Raw genomic sequence first — 12,500 nt, forward strand, 5'->3', positions numbered from 1 at the left:
TAGGTCCAGCCCTGAAAGGCCTGCTGTTCCTGCCACAGCACGGGAGCTCCGGAGGGCACGAGGTCTCTGGTGGTGCCGTGGTCAATGTCCAGCCACTGACCGCAGCGGAACACAGTCGTCGTGTTCGTTCCCATGTCCGTCACCTCCACCCGGTCCAGAAGCCACCCGGGGTTGAAGCCGCTGTTGTCATGTTCCATGTGCACACGTGTCAGGACGCCTGTGGGAAAAAAAACAATAATTATATTGAATAAGTTGATTGGTTCTTATACGTTATTTCTATTTTTGACCAAAGTATGACATTTTACACAGATCGAGACAGTCGGTGTTCCGCGCCAGCGGTCGAGATGAACAATGACAGCCGAGATACTGTGTAAACGATCATATTTTGGTCAACAATACAAATAACATTTATGTATCGATCGATTCAAGAAAAAGGTCCTTTTATCTTTCACTTTTCAACGCACAAAAACATGCACTCTTTTGTAATCTCGGCTAACCGCCTGCATATGAGTTTTTGTCGGACTCTGACGTCACATGGCTCAAAGAAGGATAATCCAATGTTCAATGATACATTATTGTTCATTGTTCCTTCAGCTGATATTGCTATTCGAGGCCGATGTTCAATGATACATCATTGTTCATTGTTCCTTCAGCTGATATTGCTATTCGAGGCCGATGTTCAATGATACATCATTGTTCATTGTTCCTTCAGCTGATATTGCTATTCGAGGCCGATGTTCAATGATACATCATTGTTCATTGTTCCTTCAGCTGATATTGCTATTCGAGGCCGATGTTCAATGATACATCATTGTTCATTGTTCCTTCAGCTGATATTGCTATTCGAGGCCGATGTTCAATGATACATCATTGTTCATTGTTCCTTCAGCTGATATTGCTATTCGAGGCCGATGTTCAATGATACATCATTGTTCATTGTTCCTTCAGCTGATATTGCTATTCGAGGCCGATGTTCAATGATACATCATTGTTCATTGTTCCTTCAGCTGATATTGCTATTCGAGGCCGATGTTCAATGATACATCATTGTTCATTGTTCCTTCAGCTGATATTGCTATTCGAGGCCGATGTTCAATGATACATCATTGTTCATTGTTCCTTCAGCTGATATTGCTATTCGAGGCCGATGTTCAATGATACATCATTGTTCATTGTTCCTTCAGCTGATATTGCTATTCGAGGCCGATGTTCAATGATACATCATTGTTCATTGTTCCTTCAGCTGATATTGCTATTCGAGGCCGATGTTCAATGATACATCATTGTTCATTGTTCCTTCAGCTGATATTGCTATTCGAGGCCGATGTTCAATGATACATCATTGTTCATTGTTCCTTCAGCTGATATTGCTATTCGAGGCCGATGTTCAATGATACATCATTGTTCATTGTTCCTTCAGCTGATATTGCTATTCGAGGCCGATGTTCAATGATACATTATTGTTCATTGTTCCTTCAGCTGATATTGCTATTCGAGGCCGATGTTCAATGATACATCATTGTTCATTGTTCCTTCAGCTGATATTGCTATTCGAGGCCGATGTTCAATGATACATCATTGTTCATTGTTCCTTCAGCTGATATTGCTATTCGAGGCCGATGTTCAATGATACATTATTGTTCATTGTTCCTTCAGCTGATATTGCTATTCGAGGCCGATGTTCAATGATACATTATTGTTCATTGTTCCTTCAGCTGATATTGCTATTCGAGGCCGATGTTCAATGATACATTATTGTTCATTGTTCCTTCAGCTGATATTGCTATTCGAGGCCGATGTTCAATGATACATTATTGTTCATTGTTCCTTCAGCTGATATTGCTATTCGAGGCCGATGTTCAATGATACATCATTGTTCATTGTTCCTTCAGCTGATATTGCTATTCGAGGCCGATGTTCAATGATACATCATTGTTCATTGTTCCTTCAGCTGATATTGCTATTCGAGGCCGATGTTCAATGATACATTATTGTTCATTGTTCCTTCAGCTGATATTGCTATTCGAGGCCGATGTTCAATGATACATCATTGTTCATTGTTCCTTCAGCTGATATTGCTATTCGAGGCCGATGTTCAATGATACATTATTGTTCATTGTTCCTTCAGCTGATATTGCTATTCGAGGCCGATGTTCAATGATACATCATTGTTCATTGTTCCTTCAGCTGATATTGCTATTCGAGGCCGATGTTCAATGATACATCATTGTTCATTGTTCCTTCAGCTGATATTGCTATTCGAGGCCGATGTTCAATGATACATTATTGTTCATTGTTCCTTCAGCTGATATTGCTATTCGAGGCCGATGTTCAATGATACATCATTGTTCATTGTTCCTTCAGCTGATATTGCTATTCGAGGCCGATGTTCAATGATACATCATTGTTCATTGTTCCTTCAGCTGATATTGCTATTCGAGGCCGATGTTCAATGATACATTATTGTTCATTGTTCCTTCAGCTGATATTGCTATTCGAGGCCGATGTTCAATGATACATCATTGTTCATTGTTCCTTCAGCTGATATTGCTATTCGAGGCCGATGTTCAATGATACATTATTGTTCATTGTTCCTTCAGCTGATATTGCTATTCGAGGCCGATGTTCAATGATACATCATTGTTCATTGTTCCTTCAGCTGATATTGCTATTCGAGGCCGATGTTCAATGATACATCATTGTTCATTGTTCCTTCAGCTGATATTGCTATTCGAGGCCGATGTTCAATGATACATTATTGTTCATTGTTCCTTCAGCTGATATTGCTATTCGAGGCCGATGTTCAATGATACATCATTGTTCATTGTTCCTTCAGCTGATATTGCTATTCGAGGCCGATGTTCAATGATACATCATTGTTCATTGTTCCTTCAGCTGATATTGCTATTCGAGGCCGATGTTCAATGATACATTATTGTTCATTGTTCCTTCAGCTGATATTGCTATTCGAGGCCGATGTTCAATGATACATCATTGTTCATTGTTCCTTCAGCTGATATTGCTATTCGAGGCCGATGTTCAATGATACATTATTGTTCATTGTTCCTTCAGCTGATATTGCTATTCGAGGCCGATGTTCAATGATACATCATTGTTCATTGTTCCTTCAGCTGATATTGCTATTCGAGGCCGATGTTCAATGATACATTATTGTTCATTGTTCCTTCAGCTGATATTGCTATTCGAGGCCGATGTTCAATGATACATCATTGTTCATTGTTCCTTCAGCTGATATTGCTATTCGAGGCCGATGTTCAATGATACATCATTGTTCATTGTTCCTTCAGCTGATATTGCTATTCGAGGCCGATGTTCAATGATACATCATTGTTCATTGTTCCTTCAGCTGATATTGCTATTCGAGGCCGATGTTCAATGATACATTATTGTTCATTGTTCCTTCAGCTGATATTGCTATTCGAGGCCGATGTTCAATGATACATCATTGTTCATTGTTCCTTCAGCTGATATTGCTATTCGAGGCCGATGTTCAATGATACATTATTGTTCATTGTTCCTTCAGCTGATATTGCTATTCGAGGCCGATGTTCAATGATACATCATTGTTCATTGTTCCTTCAGCTGATATTGCTATTCGAGGCCGATGTTCAATGATACATTATTGTTCATTGTTCCTTCAGCTGATATTGCTATTCGAGGCCGATGTTCAATGATACATCATTGTTCATTGTTCCTTCAGCTGATATTGCTATTCGAGGCCGATGTTCAATGATACATCATTGTTCATTGTTCCTTCAGCTGATATTGCTATTCGAGGCCGATGTTCAATGATACATCATTGTTCATTGTTCCTTCAGCTGATATTGCTATTCGAGGCCGATGTTCAATGATACATCATTGTTCATTGTTCCTTCAGCTGATATTGCTATTCGAGGCCGATGTTCAATGATACATCATTGTTCATTGTTCCTTCAGCTGATATTGCTATTCGAGGCCGATGTTCAATGATACATCATTGTTCATTGTTCCTTCAGCTGATATTGCTATTCGAGGCCGATGTTCAATGATACATCATTGTTCATTGTTCCTTCAGCTGATATTGCTATTCGAGGCCGATGTTCAATGATACATTATTGTTCATTGTTCCTTCAGCTGATATTGCTATTCGAGGCCGATGTTCAATGATACATCATTGTTCATTGTTCCTTCAGCTGATATTGCTATTCGAGGCCGATGTTCAATGATACATTATTGTTCATTGTTCCTTCAGCTGATATTGCTATTCGAGGCCGATGTTCAATGATACATCATTGTTCATTGTTCCTTCAGCTGATATTGCTATTCGAGGCCGATGTTCAATGATACATTATTGTTCATTGTTCCTTCAGCTGATATTGCTATTCGAGGCCGATGTTCAATGATACATCATTGTTCATTGTTCCTTCAGCTGATATTGCTATTCGAGGCCGATGTTCAATGATACATCATTGTTCATTGTTCCTTCAGCTGATATTGCTATTCGAGGCCGATGTTCAATGATACATTATTGTTCATTGTTCCTTCAGCTGATATTGCTATTCGAGGCCGATGTTCAATGATACATCATTGTTCATTGTTCCTTCAGCTGATATTGCTATTCGAGGCCGATGTTCAATGATACATCATTGTTCATTGTTCCTTCAGCTGATATTGCTATTCGAGGCCGATGTTCAATGATACATTATTGTTCATTGTTCCTTCAGCTGATATTGCTATTCGAGGCCGATGTTCAATGATACATCATTGTTCATTGTTCCTTCAGCTGATATTGCTATTCGAGGCCGATGTTCAATGATACATCATTGTTCATTGTTCCTTCAGCTGATATTGCTATTCGAGGCCGATGTTCAATGATATATTATTGTTCATTGTTCCTTCAGCTGATATTGCTATTCGAGGCCGATGTTCAATGATACATCATTGTTCATTGTTCCTTCAGCTGATATTGCTATTCGAGGCCGATGTTCAATGATACATTATTGTTCATTGTTCCTTCAGCTGATATTGCTATTCGAGGCCGATGTTCAATGATACATCATTGTTCATTGTTCCTTCAGCTGATATTGCTATTCGAGGCCGATGTTCAATGATATATTATTGTTCATTGTTCCTTCAGCTGATATTGCTATTCGAGGCCGATGTTCAATGATATATTATTGTTCATTGTTCCTTCAGCTGATATTGCTATTCGAGGCCGATGTTCAATGATACATCATTGTTCATTGTTCCTTCAGCTGATATTGCTATTCGAGGCCGATGTTCAATGATACATCATTGTTCATTGTTCCTTCAGCTGATATTGCTATTCGAGGCCGATGTTCAATGATATATTATTGTTCATTGTTCCTTCAGCTGATATTGCTATTCGAGGCCGATGTTCAATGATATATTATTGTTCATTGTTCCTTCAGCTGATATTGCTATTCGAGGCCGATGTTCAATGATACATCATTGTTCATTGTTCCTTCAGCTGATATTGCTATTCGAGGCCGATGTTCAATGATACATCATTGTTCATTGTTCCTTCAGCTGATATTGCTATTCGAGGCCGATGTTCAATGATACATCATTGTTCATTGTTCCTTCAGCTGATATTGCTATTCGAGGCCGATGTTCAATGATACATCATTGTTCATTGTTCCTTCAGCTGATATTGCTATTCGAGGCCGATGTTCAATGATACATCATTGTTCATTGTTCCTTCAGCTGATATTGCTATTCGAGGCCGATGTTCAATGATACATCATTGTTCATTGTTCCTTCAGCTGATATTGCTATTCGAGGCCGATGTTCAATGATACATCATTGTTCATTGTTCCTTCAGCTGATATTGCTATTCGAGGCCGATGTTCAATGATACATCATTGTTCATTGTTCCTTCAGCTGATATTGCTATTCGAGGCCGATGTTCAATGATACATCATTGTTCATTGTTCCTTCAGCTGATATTGCTATTCGAGGCCGATGTTCAATGATACATCATTGTTCATTGTTCCTTCAGCTGATATTGCTATTCGAGGCCGATGTTCAATGATACATCATTGTTCATTGTTCCTTCAGCTGATATTGCTATTCGAGGCCGATGTTCAATGATACATTATTGTTCATTGTTCCTTCAGCTGATATTGCTATTCGAGGCCGATGCAAGTTTGTTTCTTTCCTCATTTCACATTGCAAGCTCCATGCTTAAAACTGTCTAGGCCAACAACAAAAAAGGTCTGTTTACGGTAACATAGGCCCATAAAATAGGGTCGGTAGGTCGGAATTTTTTTTTTCTCCAAAAAACCATATTTTTACGTTATTTTGCACAAAAAAAACCCCAAACTTTTTTTTGGTTTTTTTTGTTTGTCCCCAAATGCCAAAAAAAGTCTAGGGTCGCGCGAAAAAAATAGGGTCGGTCGGGTTACCGTAAACAGATTATTTTTTTTTGTGGCCCTATCACTATAAAATAAAAATTAAAAAAAGGTTCTAAAATTTCATAACTTTCACATTGGTTCTTTAAATCTTGTTAAAAATCGTGATATCCTTTGAAAAGTAAAAAAGCTTGTTCGGGGGAACATCCCGGATTTTAAATAAAACAACATGAGCTGTTATAGACGGGGAACAGCTTATTCATAGATCGTTGGAGATAAAGGATGTTGGTATAACACTGACGATTCTTAACGATGCTTTAAACTGTTCACTGCTACAAAACGTATTAGGTACGTTATTTGGGGTCATGGACACAAACATCAATACCCTCACAAGGGAAACAACCGCTGTATATTGCCCTTTGAATTGCAGCAAGGTGATTACCTCCCCTGCATACCATTTATCAGTTTTGCATACCTACTATGATAGGATTTTTATTGATTTATTTTAAAACTAAATTCTTCCAGCAGTCAAGAGGGTCCCTTCTTTTCCGCGTAAAACAATGTGAACATCACCACATATTGACGGCGTCGTGGAATTTCGGCGTAACTCTATTCTTGGCGATTTTTATGTTTTTGTGTTTTAGACTAAGTAAATCATTCTCATGGAGAATGATTCTCTAAAATACGATTGACAATACATGATTGCACATTCTTTTATCTTTCTATCCATAACAGAAATAGTATTTCATAATAAAAATGATCATTCGTTTCATTCTCCTTAGCAGCTGTTTAAAACCAGTGACGCCAAATTCCACGACGGCGTCATTATTCCTCCCATCCTGAACTCAGGTCAAAAATGAGTTACTTCCCTTCTGGTCTCATTCTATCCCTTACAGGATGCCTTGGTTTTCCTTGTCTGGCGAGGAAATCGATTTTTTCTTTTACATATTTAGATCTTTTCGTAATGTGTTATGGATATAAGCAGATTCGCGATCGTCAATAATGATTTTTCATGGTGCTGTGTAATTTTTAAATTACAAAGGAATTTATATGTAAGACAGTTTCAAGCGAGCTATCTTTCGCGGATGTATACTGTGCAAACAACTCTAAAGTGTCACGTGATAATCAACCTTGGCTTCGGTGCGCGCCGGTGCAGACGATTTTTTTTCTGTAATCAGTTGAGAGTGATGCAACCATTTATCACGGTCTCCTTCCGACAGCAGTCTCAAAATGTCGACTTGTTTTGACCTTAGAACGATGTCTTTATCATAACTGTGAAGAACAGAACGGAGATCACTGTCGAAGTCGGCCAATCTGCAATCATTTTCGTCTCGCGAACACTGATCTCAAACTTAGATCAGTGCTCGCGAAAAACATATGGGAGATAACTCTGTATTCTTGTTTTGATAGATTCGCGCAATAATTTAGCATGCTGTCAGAGAGAAACTGGCGATAGCCGTGGAGCGATGATTATCAGAATGTATTCGTCCAAGATCTTTCCTACCTAATCCCAAAGCCTCCAAGACAAACTTGTCCTCCTGTCCACGCTCAAACAGATCTCGCATTCGTTGCTTCAAGGGCCGTTTGCCTGTGTCACAAAGCGTGCCGAAGATTGTGATGGTGACGTTCGCGTCGGTTCCGGCCCGCTGAACATCTCCCGTGTACACGGCCACTTCGTACTTGACAGGGTGAAGGTCTGCAATAAATATTGTGTATTGTTGAAGACTGATTTGCTGGAAATACACAGAGACAGTACTATTGGCTGGTGATTGAGAGAGAGAGAGAGAGAGAGAGAGAGAGAGAGAGAGAGAGAGAAAGAGACAGAGAGAGACAGAGAGAGACAGAGAGAGACAGAGAGAGAGAGAGTGTGTGTGTGTGTGTGTGTGTGAGAGAGAGAGAGAGAGAGCGAGAGAGTGTGTGTTTGTTTGTGTGTGTGTGTGTGTGTGTGTGTGTGTGTGTGTGTGTGTGTGAGAGAGATAGTGTTTGTGTGTGTGTGTGTGTGTGTGAGAGAGAGAGAGAGTGGGTGTATATATGTGTGTGTGTGTGTGAGAGAGAGAGAGAGTGGGTGTATGTATAGGTTACAACACGAGTGGTTTTTTATATGGCTTGTATTTCAGTCAAGACCCAGCGGATGAATATCATCGGGAGACACGAGCCTTTGGCGAGTGGCTCTCGATTGATATTCCCGCTGGGTCTTGACTGAAATACAAGCCATATAAAAAACCACGAGTGTTGTAATCTGTATATCCCATTCTACCATCAAACACAAAGTGTAGACTACTAGCGGCACTGTTGCGATCTGTGGAGTGTGAAACAGTGTTTTCAGCGAGACTTGGCCTTTTTGCAACCTTAAACTAAGTGACCGTCGCTGAAAAAATAAAACGAATGAGTGCATCTATAAGTACGCGGTAACACTACTTTCAGACCGTTTAAAAGCTTTAAGTAAAGGTTCATAAGTTGCAAGAAAGTAATGAAGTCGTATAGAAATCCATTTAGTTGAAGCGCACAATTCTTTTGCGTTTCAGGTCGGCGGAACGGGGAAACCGGTTTGGCCCCCATTTGGCTTACTCGACTCGATTCAGAATCGATTCCACGTTGTTTTTTTCGAACGCATTATTATACAATTAGTCTTATTGACAGAGAAGCAAATTTTAGGGAACACATATGTAGATTTAACCATTTGCTCCCTATTTGAAATGTATCTACATGTTTTGCGAGTGTGTTTGCATGAACCTAAACTGGTATGGGTGCGAGGAAAACAGGACCCAAGTCTGTCACCGCCGCTTGATTGCATTTTGAAAGAATATGACTGGATTACGGAAAAATACACACATGTTAAGTTCTTAGATACCTTCATCGCCAATGTGGACTTACTGCAGAGCCAGGCAAAAGAGTAGACTTGCTCGCAAAACACGTGAAACAGCTGATGATAGCGAAGCCCAACCGTGCCAGGTAAGGACGGTCTGACAGATTCTCAAAAGTCGTCTGCTAACGAAGCAAGGGGAGGGTACTCGTGTTTTTGTTTTGGTTCGCTAGCATCTGGTTATCTTGTAAGTTGAATGTTCGTTTTTTCCCACCTGCATTGCTTTCATAATGAAAGAAACGTTTGCTTATTGCATCTCATACATCAGATCAGTTCTGAGATTCATTTTTGCGTGCAACTGATATGGTTTTCTGAGCCGTGCAATACGATTTTGGAACTTCATACCGGCAAATGTGTCACATTGTTCGGCGCGAGGTCAAAGGTCGGGAGCAAAGTAGTTCTTCGCCCAAATCGGAATCTGCACTATCATATATTTTTTTGAGTCCATGATGTATTTATTGAGCTATAAAAATACAACATATATACCCATACTGAAGTAACAGAGACAAAGAAGGGAGGTCATGGGATATATATATATATCCCATGACCTCCCTTCTTTGTCTCTGTTACTTCAGTATGGGTATATATGTTGTATTTTTTATAGCTAAATAAATACATTATGGACTCCAAAAAATATATGATAGTGCAGATTCCGATTTGGGCAAAGGACTACTTTCCTCCCGACCTTTGACCTCGCTCGCGCCGAACAATGTGACACATTTGTATGAAGTTCTAAAATCGTATTGCACGGCTCAGAAAACCATATCAGTTGCACGCAAAAATGAATCTCAGAACTGATCTGATGTATGAGATGCAATAAGCAAAAGTTTCTTTCATTATGAAAGCAATGCAGGTCGAAAAAAACGAACATTCAACTTACAAGATAACCAGATGCTAGCGAACCAAAACAAAAACACGAGTACCCTCCCCTTGCATCGTTAGCAGACGACTTTTGAGAATCTGTCGGTAGTGTGTTTTGCCGGTGTGCGCCTTCAGCTATCAAACATCGGCTGTTTCACGTGTTTTGCGAGCAAGTCTACTCTTTTGCCTGGCTCTGCAGTAAGTCCACATATTTTTCCGTAATCCAGTCATATTCCTTCAAAATGCAATCAATCGGCGGTGACAGACGTGTCGGTCGCGTTTTCCTCTCACCCATACCAGTTTAAGTTCATCCATGCAAACACACTCGCAAAACAGTTTATCACGTAGATACATTTCAAATAGGGAGCAAATGGTTAAATCTAAACCTACATATTTGTTCCCTAAGATTTGCTTCTCTGTCAATAAGCCTAATTACACACGTTCGAGAAAAACAACGTGGAATCAATTCTGAATCGAGTAAGCCAAATGGGTCCCAAACCCGTTTCGCCCGTTCTGCCGACCTGAAACGCAAAACAAAAGAATTGTGCGCTTCAACTAAATTAATTTCTATTCGACTTCATTACTTTCTTGCAACTTATGAACCTTTACTTAAAGCTTTTAAATGGTCTGAAAGTAGTGTTACCGCGTACTTATCGATGCACTCATTCGTTTTATTTTTTCAGCGACGGTCACTTAGTTTAAGGTTGCAAAAGGGCTAAGTCTCGCTGGCAACAGTTTTACCCTGCACAGATCGCAACAGTGCCGCTAGTAGTCTACACTTTGTGTTTGATGGTAGAATGGGATATACAGATTACAACACTCGTGGTTTTTTATATGGCTTGTATTTCAGTCAAGACCCAGCGGGAATATCAATCGAGAGACACTCGCCAGAGGCTCGTGTCTCCCGATGATATTCATCCGCTGGGTCTTGACTGAAATACAAGCCATATAAAAAACCACTCGTGTTGTAACCTATACATATATATATATATATATATATGTGTGTGTGTGTGTGTGTGTGTGTGTGTGTGTGTGTGTGTGTGTGTGTGTGAGAGAGAGAGTGTTTGTGTGTGTGTGTGTGTGTGTGAGAGAGAGAGTGGGTGTATATATGTGTGTGTGTGTGAGAGAGAGAGAGAGTGGGTGTATGTATAGGTTACAACACGAGTGGTTTTTTATATGGCTTGTATTTCAGTCAAGACCCAGCGGATGAATATCATCGGGAGACACGAGCCTCTGGCGAGTGGCTCTCGATTGATATTCCCGCTGGGTCTTGACTGAAATACAAGCCATATAAAAAAAACAAGAGTGTTGTAATCTGTATATCCCATTCTACCATCAAACACAAAGTGTAGACTACTAGCGGCACTGTTGCGATCTGTGCAGGGTAAAACTGTTGCCAGCGAGACTTAGCCCTTTTGCAACCTTAAACTAAGTGACCGTCGCTGAAAAAATAAAACGAATGAGTGCATCGATAAGTACGCGGTAACACTACTTTCAGACCATTTAAAAGCTTTAAGTAAAGGTTCATAAGTTGCAAGAAAGTAATGAAGTCGAATAGAAATTAATTTAGTTGAAGCGCACAATTCTTTTGTTTTGCGTTTCAGCCGGGTCGGCAGAACGGGCGAAACGGGTTTGGGACCCATTTGGCTTACTCGATTCAGAATCGATTCCACGTTGTTTTTCTCGAACGTGTGTAATTAGGCTTATTGACAGAGAAGCAAATTTTAGGGAACAAATATGTAGGTTTAGATTTAACCATTTGCTCCCTATTTGAAATGTATCTACGTGATAAACTGTTTTGCGAGTGTGTTTGCATGGATGAACTTAAACTGGTATGGGTGTAAGGAAAACGCGACCGACACGTCTGTCACCGCCGATTGATTGCATTTTGAAGGAATATGACTGGATTACGGAAAAATATGTGGACTTACTGCAGAGCCAGGCAAAAGAGTAGACTTGCTCGCAAAACACGTGAAACAGCCGATGTTTGATAGCTGAAGGCGCACACCAAAACACACTACCGACAGATTCTCAAAAGTCGTCTGCTAACGATGCAAGGGGAGGGTACTCGTGTTTTTGTTTTGGTTCGCTAGCATCTGGTTATCTTGTAAGTTGAATGTTCGGTTTTTTCGACCTGCATTGCTTTCATAATGAAAGAAACTTTTGCTTATTGCATCTCATACATCAGATCAGTTCTGAGATTCATTTTTGCGTGCAACTGATATGGTTTTCTGAGCCGTGCAATACGATTTTAGAACTTCATACAAATGTGTCACATTGTTCGGCGCGAGGTCAAAGGTCGGGAGGAAAGTAGTCCTTTGCCCAAATCGGAATCTGCACTATCATATATTTTTTGGAGTCCATGATGTATTTATTGAGCTATAAAAATACAACATATATAC

At 40.0% G+C, this 12,500-nt stretch overlaps 1 protein-coding gene across 1 annotated transcript in view; it reads right to left on the reverse strand.

The window, feature by feature from the left end:
- Positions 1-6: 6 nt before the first annotated feature.
- LOC138957008 (lipoxygenase homology domain-containing protein 1-like) overlaps positions 7-12,500 on the reverse strand; it is a gene marked incomplete at both ends in the record, with an annotated part of 28,155 nt that continues 15,661 nt past the window's right edge. The window contains 2 exon segments of the mRNA XM_070328185.1: positions 7-217; positions 7,879-8,070. Of these exon segments, the coding sequence (XP_070184286.1) occupies positions 7-217; positions 7,879-8,070 (403 nt within the window).

The sequence above is a fragment of the Littorina saxatilis genome, unplaced genomic scaffold (genome assembly GCF_037325665.1).
Source record: "Littorina saxatilis isolate snail1 unplaced genomic scaffold, US_GU_Lsax_2.0 scaffold_1326, whole genome shotgun sequence".
In the NCBI taxonomy this organism is placed as follows: domain Eukaryota; kingdom Metazoa; phylum Mollusca; class Gastropoda; order Littorinimorpha; family Littorinidae; genus Littorina; species Littorina saxatilis.